This window comes from Mus caroli, unplaced genomic scaffold (assembly GCF_978045245.1).
Source record: "Mus caroli unplaced genomic scaffold, Mus_caroli_1 scaffold_11, whole genome shotgun sequence".
NCBI lineage: Eukaryota > Metazoa > Chordata > Mammalia > Rodentia > Muridae > Mus > Mus caroli.
In genome coordinates, this window is record NW_028227266.1 from 4,235,345 (window position 1) to 4,249,241 (window position 13,897).

At 40.6% G+C, this 13,897-nt stretch overlaps 1 protein-coding gene across 1 annotated transcript; it reads left to right on the forward strand.

The window, feature by feature from the left end:
• Positions 1 to 216: 216 nt before the first annotated feature.
• Mmp10 (matrix metallopeptidase 10) lies at positions 217 to 7,297 on the forward strand. The gene is made up of 10 exons (XM_021172732.2): positions 217 to 321; positions 967 to 1,211; positions 1,302 to 1,450; positions 1,871 to 1,996; positions 2,665 to 2,829; positions 3,354 to 3,495; positions 4,270 to 4,403; positions 5,060 to 5,219; positions 5,910 to 6,013; positions 7,197 to 7,297. Exons 1-10 carry the CDS (start codon positions 217 to 219, stop codon positions 7,295 to 7,297), a joined length of 1,431 nt encoding a protein of 476 aa, XP_021028391.1.
• The last annotated feature ends 6,600 nt before the right edge of the window (positions 7,298 to 13,897 follow it).

The following is a 13,897-nucleotide window of genomic DNA, read 5'->3' on the forward strand; positions in this document are numbered from 1 at the left end:
TTCTTTCAAGTTTACTAGGTTGAGGGATTCACTGATGTAAGCTATCCTCTCTTCATCTTATGAATGTTCTTGTAGTCATTTGGATTAAAAATAGCACCCATGTGAGTCATGCTTAGTGACCTAAACTCCGACTCCCTATAAAAGAGTGGCCACTAAAGGGAAGATATGGAAGCCAGGTGCTAGAGAAGGATCGGTTTTTAAGTAAAGACTGTCTGTATGGAGCCACTAGCCATCCTGGCACTGCTGAGCCTACCAATCTGCTCAGCGTATCCTCTGCACGGGGCAGTGACACAAGGCCACCCAAGCATGGATCTTGCTCAGGTAATCAGTCAGTGGTGGGGATCCACTTCATCCAAAGTGGAGGCACAGCCGTACCCTTTGGTCTTCCAACAGCAGTAGTTGAGTTAGTTAGAAGTTGTGTTGGAAAATATCAAAGCGTAAGAGGTAGAAACTCCATCTTCACCGAAAAGTGAAAAGGCAAGGAAGGAATCGCAGTTACTGGGGGTAAATAACAATGACAGCAGCATAAGTGGGGATACTGGGAATGGATGAGATCATTCCTGTGCTGGAATTATGCTATTTAAAATGTTTTAGGAGGGAGGGTATGATAATATTTATCTCTTACAACTTCAAGAAGCAAAGAATACTCTAATTTTTTCATTTGTGAAAAAAATGAATCTATCCAACACCACTCAACATTGACAGGTTTGTGTTAATAATGGAAATAGAAAACTTAGATACATCCATTTGTGCTCATACATTTATGCCAACTTCCTTACTTTGGTAGCAAATTAAATTGCAATGAAATAATAAAATGAGGGATTTTTGCAGGAAAAAAAATCAAATGAAGCACTACATCTACTTGTGTTTCACTAAGCTGGGAATAATTAAAATAGATCTTGAGATTTGTGTAAGTGTTTACATTTCATAGCAACCTCTTTAAAACTATGCTTGTTGCTCCACTAGCAATACCTAGAAAAATACTACAACTTAAAAAAAAATGAGAAACAAATTTTCAAAAGAAAGGACAGTAGTCCTGTTGTCAAAAAAATTCAAGAAATGCAGAAGTTCCTCGGGTTGGAGATGACAGGGAAGCTGGACTCCAACACTATGGAGCTGATGCACAAGCCCAGGTGTGGCGTTCCTGATGTTGGTGGCTTCAGTACCTTCCCAGGTTCGCCAAAATGGAGGAAATCCCACATCACCTACAGGTAATGGCTCCAGAGTTTTCATACAGCATTAAAAGTGTGTCAGGAGCATCACAGAAGCAAAGATTACCTTCTTTGAATTCTCTTATCCAGGATTGTGAATTATACACCAGATTTGCCAAGACAGAGTGTGGATTCTGCCATTGAGAAAGCTTTGAAGATCTGGGAGGAGGTGACCCCACTCACTTTCTCCAGGATCTTTGAAGGAGAGGCTGACATAATGATCTCCTTTGCAGTTGGAGGTAATGCACTCATCTGGTGTTTGAGTTATTCAGGCTACTCAAACAAAATATCTCAATTGGGAGATCTGTAAACAACACAAAGGTATCATTCAGACTTCCTGAATGTGAGAAATATAAAATAAAGGGGTGGGAAAACTCAATCTGGTGTGTTCTTAGGTAGCACCTGTGTTACTTCCTATGGCAAAAGCAGCCAAGAGGTGCCTCCAACTTCTTTCTCATGGACACTAAGCATCCATGAAGACTCACACCCTTACCGTATTCTAAAGGTGATGGCTGCCTAGCATTCCCATCAGACTGAAAATTACACCTGGATTTTGAGAGAAATAAATTGTCAAACCATACAGCCCCTGAGCTCTCTTACTGAAAAGGGGTTGGAGGAAATTCTAATACTTACATTTCTGTACATTTGTTTACCATCAGAACACGGAGACTTTTACCCTTTTGATGGCCCAGGACAGAGTCTGGCTCATGCCTACCCTCCTGGCCCTGGATTTTATGGAGATGTTCACTTTGATGATGATGAGAAATGGACACTTGGACCCTCAGGTAGGATAAGGTCAGATATGAGTTGTCCAAGAATAACATGATTGTCTAGAGCAAGTCTCAAATGGAATATTCTGCTATCTGTACTTTCTGATTCGCTGTGTAGCAACCTGAAGCCCTATTAGTAATCTAACCATTAGTAATGAACCATGTAAGCTGAGTCATTCTTTCTTTGCCCCAAGTACAATATGGTGATTGCCATTCAACTTTCTTTCCACAATTCAGGATCTTGTACAGGGTTTGAGTGTAACCTCTTCAACACTGTGTACCACTGTTCACCACTGTTAACTGCAATTCACCACTGTTTACCAATGTTTACCACTGTCTACCAATCCCATAATAGAGGAGTAGTTTAATGAATGTAATTGAGTAAGACAGTGTGTGATCCCAAGGATGTCTTGTGTGTGCTGGGCGTGGTGGTGCACGCCTTTAATCCCAGCACTCGGGAGGCAGAGGCAGGCTGATTTCTGAGTTCAAGGCCAACCTGGTCTGTAAAGTGAGTTCCAGGACAGCCAGGGCTATACAGAGAAATCATGTCTCGAAAAACAAAACAAAACAAAACAAAACAAAACAAAACAAAACGGATGCCTTGTGTGGTTGGCATGAGCAATATGTGTTTGTTTGTGGAATAGTAACAGTTACACTCCGAATATTTGTGGTTTCTCAAACAGGGACCAACTTATTCCTGGTTGCAGCCCATGAACTTGGCCACTCCCTGGGTCTCTTTCATTCCAACAACAAAGAATCTCTGATGTACCCAGTCTACAGGTTCTCCACAAGCCCAGCTAATTTCCACCTTTCTCACGATGATATAGAGGGCATTCAGTCCCTGTATGGTAAGCAAGAAGAAAAAGAGGCCTAGGATGGTTTTTGTTTGCTTGCTTGCTTGCTTGCTTTAGTCAGTGCTTTTTAAGAATGTGGTACAGTAAGTCTTCAGGATAACTGTTTTTATTACATTGTGCACACGTGTGTGTGTGTGTGTGTGTGTGTGTGAGAGAGAGAGAGAGAGAGAGAGAGAGAGAGGTATGAGACAGAGAAGTATGAGACAGAGAAGTATGAGACAGAGAAGTATGCCTGTGCGTGCATGCTATGGCATACATGTGCAGGTCAACCTGTAGAAATAAGTGTGTTATCTCCTTTCACCATCTGTGTCTTACGTGGTGATGACATGAGACATCCCAAGTCATCAGGCCTGCAGCAGGTTCCTTTACCACCAACTGAGCCTCCTCCCTGACCACTGGATTAAATGTCTACATATTGTTTCATCTCAAAACACCATGAAGAAGTTTAAATACTTTGTAAATTGTTATATGTATTCCTGACCTAATAACATTTGCTTCTCCTAAACTACTCCCTTCAGCACCCAGTCCCTCCTCTGATGCCACAGTGGTTCCTGTGTTACCTGTCTCTCCAAGACCTGAGACCCCAGACAAATGTGATCCTGCTTTGTCCTTTGATGCAGTCAGCACGCTGAGAGGGGAAGTCCTATTCTTTAAAGACAGGTTAGACAAAAATATTTTCCTAGATACTCTTTTGGTAGTCAATGCTCAGAAAGAAAAATAAACTTGAGATCATATATAATGGATATATATAACAAATATAATAAATATTTCTGGCATGTTTTAAAATCATTCAGCTCTGGTTTATAGTGTATTTTAAAAGATCTCCTTAGCATTGTCCAGAACATTTTTTTTAGACTCCCAGAAGATGATTTTTGGCCAGTATAATATAAGATCCATATAACCAGGGAAGTTTGTCTCTTATTTTTATTTTTAAATATCATAACTCATAGACCTTCTAAAAGTAACCCCCCATCTTTAGAACCAGACAAGTATTTTTATCCTTGCTAGAAAGTACTATTATTTTAATTAATTCATTTTAGAAAACCTGGGATATGTGCATGCACAATACTCAAGTAGTACCAAAAGATAAGAAAAATCCCTTCCACTTGTGCTGTCCCAGAGCTCTGCCTATGTACCTCCTGTCACCAAGTTTTTTGTCCCTTCTTCCAAGATGCTCACATTTAAAAAGATACACAACATTTTAAAAATATTAGTGGATTCCTAAAATATATAATATTTTACATAATTTTTAATGGAATCTTACTGGAGCGGGGTGAACGTGTCACCCCAGGCTGTATCCGTTGCCTGGAATCACATGTGGGACAATCCAGTGCACAACACTGCAAACAGGTGAATCATCATTGGGCAGAAGACTGTGTTCCTCCATGCTTAGTATTTTTAAAGAGAAAGACTATTGTGGTTTTTGTATATTAGGTTCTTCTGGCGCAGATCCCATTGGAATCCCGAGCCTGAATTTCATTTGATATCAGCATTTTGGCCCTCTCTTCCTTCAGACTTAGATGCCGCCTATGAGGCTCACAACACGGACAGTGTTCTGATTTTTAAAGGTAAAAACTATACAAATGTTTAATTTGGTAAAAGAAAGCTTAATGCAATGTCTTTGCACTAGGAAATCTCTCCATTCTGTTAAATTTGAGATGTTTTATAAGAAGGAGAGCAGATTGGAACTGGTGAATGAGCATTTTAATCAAATCTGACCAAGATGAATCTTATAAGGGACGGGTTAGAAGTGTAGACCAAGAGGTTATTATAAGAAATGACTACAGTTAGTTACGATAACCCATAAAGAATAAGTAAATGATATAAATACAGAATAAATAAGTAAAAGTGAATTTAAAAAGATAGTGAATCTGTCCATCTGTTTGCTCATTTGCCATTTACTCATTCAGAAAGTATTATTTCTGAGGCAAGGTCTAACTATGTAGCCCTGGCTGGTCTCAGACTCACTGTGTAGGCCAGGCTTGCCTCAAACTCCCAGAAATTCACCTGCCTCTGACTCCCCAGTGCCAGGATTAAAGGTCTATGCCACCACACTCAGCCAGGAACTATTGTTTTAAATTCCTGTGATGACCTAAGCATAGGCTAGCAGTTATGAAAAACCAAGACTTTGGCTTTCATCTTTATCACAACAATTCACTATTCTCACTTCCAAAACCAATTAGCCTCACTTGAACAAAATTTCTTGGGTGTGGTTATTGAACAGGAAGTCAGTTCTGGGCAGTCCAAGGAAATGAAGTCCAAGCAGGTTACCCAAAGGGGATCCACACTCTCGGTTTTCCTCCCACCGTGAAGAAGATTGATGCAGCCGTTTTTGAAAAGGAGAAGAAGAAAACATACTTCTTTGTAGGGGACAAATACTGGAGGTGAGCTACATTGGGAAACTCTGCATAGAGCACAGTTACAGAAGTTAGTTTTCTGTCTTTAAGGATACCTGCATAGCCTCTAATGTTTCTAAACCTCAAATTTTCTGATTAAGCAAAAGACGATGTGGAGGTTCAACTTGACAAATGCAAAGGACTTTTCTGTTGTGCATCACTGGCCATGAGGAACGGTGGACCAGAGGGCCACAGACATACTGCCTTCTCTCGCCACTGCCCCTCATCATGAGGTTGCTGTGCAAAGCCGTGTGCAACAGACTGGAGACTCTAACAAGTCCTTCCTAGTGTGGTACAAACCAAAAGTCTGTTTTTAGCCAAGTGTTGTAACTCAGCTTTCATCTTCTGTTTATATAGATTCTATGCATTATGACACGTAGGTCCGTGGAGACTGTGTGTCCAGGCTTAGAAAACGGACCTTTGGTACATCTATAGAATCTCTATAGACTTTAGTATGATGTCCCTGTTTCAAGAGATCATCCATTATTCTATGAGAGATGCTTGCAAATCCAGGAAGTTTGAATGTTGCCATACCCCTCCCACACACAAAAAAAATTTTAGCATTGCACAATTTGAAAAGTTGTCATAGGACCCCACCTAGGACTGTAAGCCTCACATCACACTGTGTATGATGGGACTTATCACAGTGTGGATCTGAATTTTTTTCTCTTGCTGTAGATTTGATGAGACAAGACATGTTATGGATAAAGGCTTCCCAAGACAGATAACAGATGACTTTCCAGGAATTGAGCCACAAGTTGATGCTGTGTTACACGAATTTGGTGAGAGGCACTTCATGTTGTCGATAGCAAGGTTATTTTGGGTATTTTATAGTATCACATTTAAGTATATGCTGAGCTGTTTGAAATATTCTTAGACTCCTATATAAAAGTGTTACAACAAATATGTGCCCACAAAATTTTAATATTCCCTATAGCTTACCAAAGTACACATGAAATTGATTGATCAAAACTCGATGAGGTTATTAATGTCAATAATGAAGTGAGAAATTGGAAAGCTTTCAAATCATTTGCCTTGTGTCTTTTCTACTCCAAGCCTGAAAATGTTAACTTTGTAACTCATGCAAATTTCGTCTAAGGTTTTGTTTTTGTTTTTTTAACAATTTTCAAGACTGTTCTATAACACTAAGATATTCTCAAAGTGAAGTCACTGTCTTTCTGACCATTGTGTCAGTATGAGATACAGCCAACTGTCCTGGCTGGTGGCTGATGGCATTCTCCACCATGTCTTCTTGCCTTTTGCATCGACTGTGTCTGGGCTCCTGATGCAGTCTGAAATTATTCACATTCTTCACTAGGAAATAGATAATGGATTCCCTTCACATACTTAATTGACAAAATTTGATTGCTGGTAATGATTTATGGGAAAACATTCACTCCCTCTGAGGTCATACCTGGGGGATCTGCTGGGCTTCAGATATGATACTCAGGACACCACTGATAGTGTTATTATTAAAGAAACTTTCTCCTAATATACATGAAAAGGAAATAAACTGTGAATAAGCTTCATCATTGTCTCTTCTCTTGGGTCAATTGCTTCCCACACTGTCATCTAAGAGCTAGTTGCTTGAAGGGAGGTTGGAAAGAATATTAAATTTCAATTATTAAATCAATATTAAAATCCCTTGGATTCTGTTTAGAAATAGTATATTATAGTGTTTTAGCACAGTCTTCAAAAGCAGAGAAATGAAGTTAAATCCTCACTATTAGGACTATTGCCTTAGGGAAATGTTTAAACTTTCCTAATTTTCAGTTTGTCCTCATTCACTTTAGGCAAACATTTTGAGTAAGAAACAGTCAACGGGTTAAATCATGCAAACCATGCAGCTCAGTGTCAGGCGAAGTCACCTGGTACACTCCCTCCTGCCTCAGCCCATGGCCGTTCTTAGTCATATCATAAATTGATTTAAGAAAGTGTCATCATGTTTCTCATCTGTGTCTACAGGGTTTTTTTATTTCTTCCGAGGATCATCACAGTTCGAGTTTGACCCCAATGCCCGGACGGTGACACACATACTGAAGAGCAACAGCTGGCTGCTGTGCTGATCATCATGACAAGACATATACAACCCTGTAAAATGAGTCTCATGACTTCCCACCTACTTTATTGTGTGTCAGAATGATTAGTTCCTCCTGCATGTCCTGTGGCTCCGGATGAGTGCAGCAGATGTCTTTTGTAATGATTAGTCACAAAGCATCACCTGAGCACAGAAGTGAAATTTTCTCACTGCAGTAGGTGAGAGGATGCATCCCCATGTGTATTTTATTATTTAATAAAGAGCTTTATTTTTGAACCATTCCTTGCTTCCTAGAGTAATTCTGACTCAGAACATTAATGACACTGTGTATTGAACATCTGAAAGGTGATCTGCTAGTAGGTGTAATGGAGTCATATTCTCTATGAGTGGGGCTGTACTGCTGTCACATACCCTCTCCAATCCTCTATACCAACAAAATCTTTACTTTTTCTCATAGATATTGTGTTCTTTGTGAATCTAAAGAAGAATGAGGTGCATCAGTACTTGTCCTGTAAACCTGGTGTAGGAGCCTTCTAGAATACTGAACTAGTCCACTCCATGACTTTGTATACAGGAAAACAATATTAACTTGGAGTTTTAGCCATCTCTTCCTTTCTTTGTTGGAATTTCTATCTGTCATAGAGACTGCATTTCTCATAACTTCATTCCTTCATCAAAACTTCTCAGTATTCTGCTGTACCCAGAGGTTCCTGTGTCAGATGGTTTTGCTTGCATATTCCAGTTGTATGGCAGCTTTGTCACCACTAAGATGTATTATATCCCGCTGCAGGACGTATTTAGAGCTAGCCCATGTGCCAAGTAATCTCACTCGCTCGGTCTCTTGGCCTACCAACTCACCAGACCTGCTAGTCCACATGGCTCCCACCAGGCCATCTCTCAGACTGGGCTCCCGAGTGGCTCCCGAGTTCCTCTTGCTTTCACGCAACACCCCATGCACCCCTGGTTAGCCATCTCAATACCTAATTACCTGGTAGAATCAAGACTCTTAATGCTTAATTAGCCAATCAGATTTATAACAATAATAACACAGTTTATAAGATGCCAATACAATAATTTCAGAGCCAAATGATAATGATAAGCTTTAACTAACCTTTTGATAACACCATGTCAGCCTCCATTCTGCTTCTCACTCTCCTCCTCAGACCTCTCTCTCTGTCTCCTCAACTCCTTGCTCTGCTTCCCTTCTTCTGTCCAATCACAAATACCTACTGCCCTAATGAGATGGGACAGGGAAAATCCTGCAACAATATCCCATACCAGATACATTATTATTGATTCACATAAATGCATGTTGCTCTCATAGATGCATGGCACAGTGACTTTTGTTTGGGGTAGCTGGGCATAAATCAAACAAACAAATACAAATTATTGTATAACCACAAATGATAGATGTTATTAAAGAACTGACATATTGGAGGGAGAATAACATTAAGAAGCATCTACTCTTTTAGTTTAGTTGCTTAAAAAGCTTTCTCTAGTACTACAATGGAAAAATGCATGTAACCATGGAAAGTTACTGACAAGCTGTTTAATAAAGAAACATAGAGCCATTACAGCACCAGAGTGCCTTGCCAGCAGAGTCTCCGGACACCTGCAAGGACCCACACAGGATTGCCCACGGGATCCTAAGACCTCTGGTGAGTGGAACACAGCATCTGCTCCAATCCAATCGCGCAGGACCTGAGACTGCATTAACTAGGGAAGCAGATAACCCGGCCTGAGCTGGGACACAAGTCACTTCCAGTCCATTCCAGCACCAGGGTGCCTTGCCAGAGGAGTCTCCGGACACCCACAAGGACCCACACAGGAATCACCACGGATTCCTAAGACTTCTGGTAAGTGGAACACAACTTCTGCCAGGAGGCAGGTTCGAACACCAGATATCTGGGCACCTTCCCTGCAAGAGGAGAGCTTGCCTGCAGAGAGTACTCTGACCACTGAAACTAAGGATAGAGCTAGTCTCCCAGGTCTGCTGATAGAGGCTAACAGAATCACCTGAGGAACAAGCTCTAACCAGAGACAACTATAACAACTAGCTCCAGATAATACAAGATGGCAAAAGGCAAACGTAAGAATCCTACTAACAGAAATCAAGACCACTCACCATTATCAGAACGCAGCACTCCCAACTCAGCCAGTCCTGGGCACCCCAACACACCCAAAAAGCTAGAAAGAATTTAAAAGCCTATCTCATGATGATGGTAGAGGACATCAAGAAGGACTTTAATAACTCACTTAAAGAAATACAGGAGAACACCGCTAAAGAGTTACAAGTCCTTAAAGAAAAACAGGAAAACACAACCAAACAGGTAGAAGTCCTTAAAGAAAAACAGGAAAACACATCCAAACAGGTAATAGAAATGAACAAAACCATACTAGACCTAAAAAGGGAAGTAGACACAATAAAGAAAACCCAAAGTGAGGCAACGCTGGAGATAGAATATTAAAAGCAGTAAGGGAGAAAGGTCAAGTAACATATAAAGGCAGGTCTATCAGAATTACACCAGACTTTTCACCAGAGACTATGAAAGCAAGAAGAGCCTGGACAGATGTTATACAGACACTAAGAGAACACAAATGCCAGCCCAGGCTACTATACCCGGCCAAACTCTCAATTACCATAGATGGAGAAACCAAAATATTTCACGACAAAACCAAATTCCATCACCTGTTTGGTTGTGTTTTCCTGTTTTTCTTTAAGGACTTCTACCTCTTTAGCAGTGTTCTCCTGTATTTCTTTAAGTGAGTTATTAAAGCCCTTCTTGATGTCCTCTACCATCAGCATGAGATATGCTTTTAAATCCGAGTCTAGCTTTTTATGTGTGTTGGGGTATCCAGGACTGGCTGAGGTGGGAGTGCTAGGTTCTGATGATGGTGAGTGGTCTTGGTTTCTGTTAGTAAGATTCTTAGGTTTGCCTTTTGCCATCTGGTAATCTCTGGAGTTACTTGTTATAGTTGCCTCTGGTTGGAGCTTGTTCCTCCCGTGATTCTGTTAGCCTCTGTCAGTAGACCTGGGAGTCTAGCTCTCTCCTGAGTTTCAGTGGTCAGAGTACTCTCTGCAGGCAAGATCTCCTCTTGCAGGGAAGGTGCACAGATATCTGGCATTCTGACCTGCCTCCTGGCCAAAGATGAAGGCCCGAAACAGGGCCTGTCCCAGAAGCTGTGTCGCTTCTGTAGTCCACACCCTCACCTGTGCAGACTAGTCTCTGAGAGATCTGGGAACCAAGATGCCAGTTTTTGTTTTATTGCCTGTGAATATTCTAGGACTTTGGTATTCTGAAAAAAGCTTGCAGTTACTGGAAGAAGTGTTTCAGGCTTTAAGTAGCGCAAGAGTGTAGTGAGTTTGATTATTTCTGGCATAGCAGCTTTAATTACACTGATAGCTAGCACCACTGCCTCTGCAAATGCTTTGACAGAAGAAGTTAAGACAGCTGCTTTTGTTAATCATTTAGCAAAAAAAAAAAAAAAAATGTTGCTAATGATTTGTGTATTCAAGAAGATTTAGATAAGTGTTTGCAAAAATGAGTTGACACTCTTTATGATACTATTCAAATTATTGGAGAGGAGGTTCAGAGTCTAAAAGTAAGGATCCATTTCAAGTACCATGCCAAATACCAATTGATTTGTGTTACTTCTAGTTTACAGTGACAGTCACTATAGTTAGGGAAAAGTTCAAAGACACTTGCAGGGTGTTTGGCATATTATTCCAACACCTCTCTGGATGTTTTAACTTTGCATAGTGGAACTACGAATTTAAAGAATGCTGCTCTGCTGAGCTTTGATGCTGCTGATATTGCTGATAAAAGTGGCCTGAGGTCAGTATTTCCATCTTGATCAAGCTTCAAGAATGGTATAATATGGCTTGATCATGCTAGCCCTTCTTGTCCTGGAAATACTTCTATTCCTTCCCATTGTGTTAAAGCTTACCTTTAACAACATCAACATGTTGGTTGCCAAAGTACATGACTTGAAACTAAAAATGAACCCCCAGACAGAGTTATAAATTTAACAGGCTGGCAAGCCAGGGACAGGGAAGATTCTGCACAGAGCCTTACCAACCTAAGACAGAGGCATGCACCAAAAGGTCATGTTTGTTTATAACAAACACTAAAAGTTCATTTAACACAAGCAAGCTATTTGTGTCTTGAAGATAGGTAAGGAAGCTGTTCTTGTCAGAACAACATAAGACAGGCTCAGACTTATTTATGAATTAAAAGGGGAAGACATGGAGAGCCTTTTGGGGTGCTGCTAGGCAGGAATCTGACATTGGCCATGATAAGGGAGTAAGTCTAGGCAAGAATCTAACTTTAGTCTATAATAGGGAAGTAGGTTCAGGCAGAAATTTTAATATTAGGGTATAAAAAAGAAGTAGGCTTCAGTCAAGATTTTGGGCTTGGACAAGGAAGTGGGCTCAAGTACTTTGGTCATTATTACAAGCCCTTGGAAACAACTTTTATGGGAGTAATCACAGGACTTTGCTTACTGCCTTGCTAGTTCCCTATTGTACTGCTCGCCCATTATACTTGCATGTAATTAAAATGATATAAAAAGCAGATTGGGAAAATTAAATTTGCATTCAGTCTCAGAATTGACTGGGGTCATACTGAAAAAAAAAAAAAAGGCTGCTGGGTTGAATCAGTCTATATCTCTTCAAACTCCTGGCATGCTATGTTGAGAAAGAGGCCCAATGCTTGTGTTAACAGGAAAAATGAAAAGGCTTTGTCTACTTCCAGACTAATAATGATCAGATTTGATAGAGGGAGACTCCCTGAAGATCTTGGCTTTAGACAGGAGAAAATCAACTGGTACTGGTAATACATATTGCTAAACCCTCAATTGAAACACTCTGAAACTGATTGGGAAATATGTATATTTCCAGCCAGAACATTAGCTTACTAAGCCAATAAATCTATAAGATCTATTGACTTAAGAGTTTATTGGCTACAGAATTCTCATGACTTATTACATATCATCTTTTCATATGGCATGAATGGAGATTTATATTGCAGTTTGATTATATGATCAAACTAGCTTCTGAAGAAAGACAGCTGTCCATTTTCAACAAATGGTGCTGGCACAACTAGTGGTTATCAAGTAGAAGAATGCGAATTGATCCATTCCTATCTCCTTGTACTAAGGTCAGATCTAAGTGGATTAAGGAACTCCACATAAAACCAGAGACACTGAAACTTATAGAGGAGAAAGTAGGGAAAAGCCTCGAAGATATGGGTACAGGGGGAAAATTTCTAAATAGAACAGCAATGGCTTGTGCTGTAAGATCGAGAATTGACAACTGGGACCTCATAAAGTTGCAAAGCTTCTGCAAGGCAAAAGACACCATCAATAAGACAAAAAGACCACCAACAGATTGGGAAAGGATCTTTACCTATCCCAAATCAGATAGGGGACTAATATCCAATATATATAAAGAACTCAAGAAGGTGGACTCCAGAAAATCAAATAGCCCCATTTTTTAATGAGGCTGAACAAAGAATTCTCACCTGAGGAATACCGAATGGCAGAGAAGCACCTGAAAAAATGTTCAACATCCTTAATCATCAGGGAAATGCAAATCAAAACAACCCTTGGATTCCACCTCACACCAGTCAGAATGGCTAAGATCAAAAATTCAGGTGACAGCAGATGCTGGCGAGGATGTGGAGAAAGAGGAACACTCCTCCATTGTTGGTGGGATTGCAAGCTGGTACAACCACTCTGGAAATCAGTCTGGCGGTTCCTCAGAAAATTGGACATAGTACTACCGGAGGATCCAGCAATACCTCTCCTGGGCATATATCCAGAAGATGTCCCAACCGGTAAGAAGGACACATGTTCCACTATGTTCATAGCAACCTTATTTATAATAGCCAGAAGCTGGAAAGAACCCAGATGCCCCTCATCAGAGGAATGGATACAGAAAATGTGGTACATTTACACAATGGAGTACTACTCAGCTATTAAAAGGAATGAATTTATGAAATTCCTAGGCAAATGTATGGACCTGGAGGGCATGATCCTGAGTGAGGTAACACAATCACAAAAGAACTCACACAATATGTACTCACTGATAAGTGGATACTAGCCCAGAAACTTAGGATACCCAAGATATAAGATACAATTTGCTAAACGCATGAAACTCAAGAAGAATGAAGACCAAAGTGTGGACACTTTGCCCCTTCTTAGAATTGGGAACAAAACACCCATGGAAGGAGTTACAGAGACAAAATTTGGAGCTGTGACGAAAGGATGGACCATTTACTGATTGCCACATCCAGGGATCCATCCCATAATCAGCTTCCAAACGCTGACACCATTGCATACACTAGCAAGATTTTGCTGTAAGGACCCAGATATAGCTGTCTCTTGTGAGACTATGCAGGGGCCTAGCAAACACAGAAGTGGATGCTCACAGTCAGCTATTGGATGGGTCACACAGCCCCCAATGGAGGAGCCAGAGAAAGTACCCAAGGGGCTAAAGGGAACTGCAACCCTATAGGTGGAACAACAATATGAACTAACCAGTACCCCGGAGCTCTAGTCTCTATCTCCATATGTATCAAAAGATGGCCTAGTCAGCCATCACTGGAAAGAGAGGCCCATTGGACAT

What these genes read in the sequence shown, in the direction of transcription:
- Mmp10 (XM_021172732.2), top strand. Translation starts at nt 217, where the DNA reads ATGGAGCCACTAGCCATCCTGGCACTGCTGAGCCTACCAATCTGCTCA. An exon ending in AAATCCCACATCACCTACAG is followed by an intron (nt 1,212 to 1,301) that starts GTAATGGCTCCA and finishes TCTCTTATCCAG; the next exon opens with GATTGTGAATTATACACCAG. An exon ending in CAGTGTTCTGATTTTTAAAG is followed by an intron (nt 4,404 to 5,059) that starts GTAAAAACTATA and finishes GTTATTGAACAG; the next exon opens with GAAGTCAGTTCTGGGCAGTC.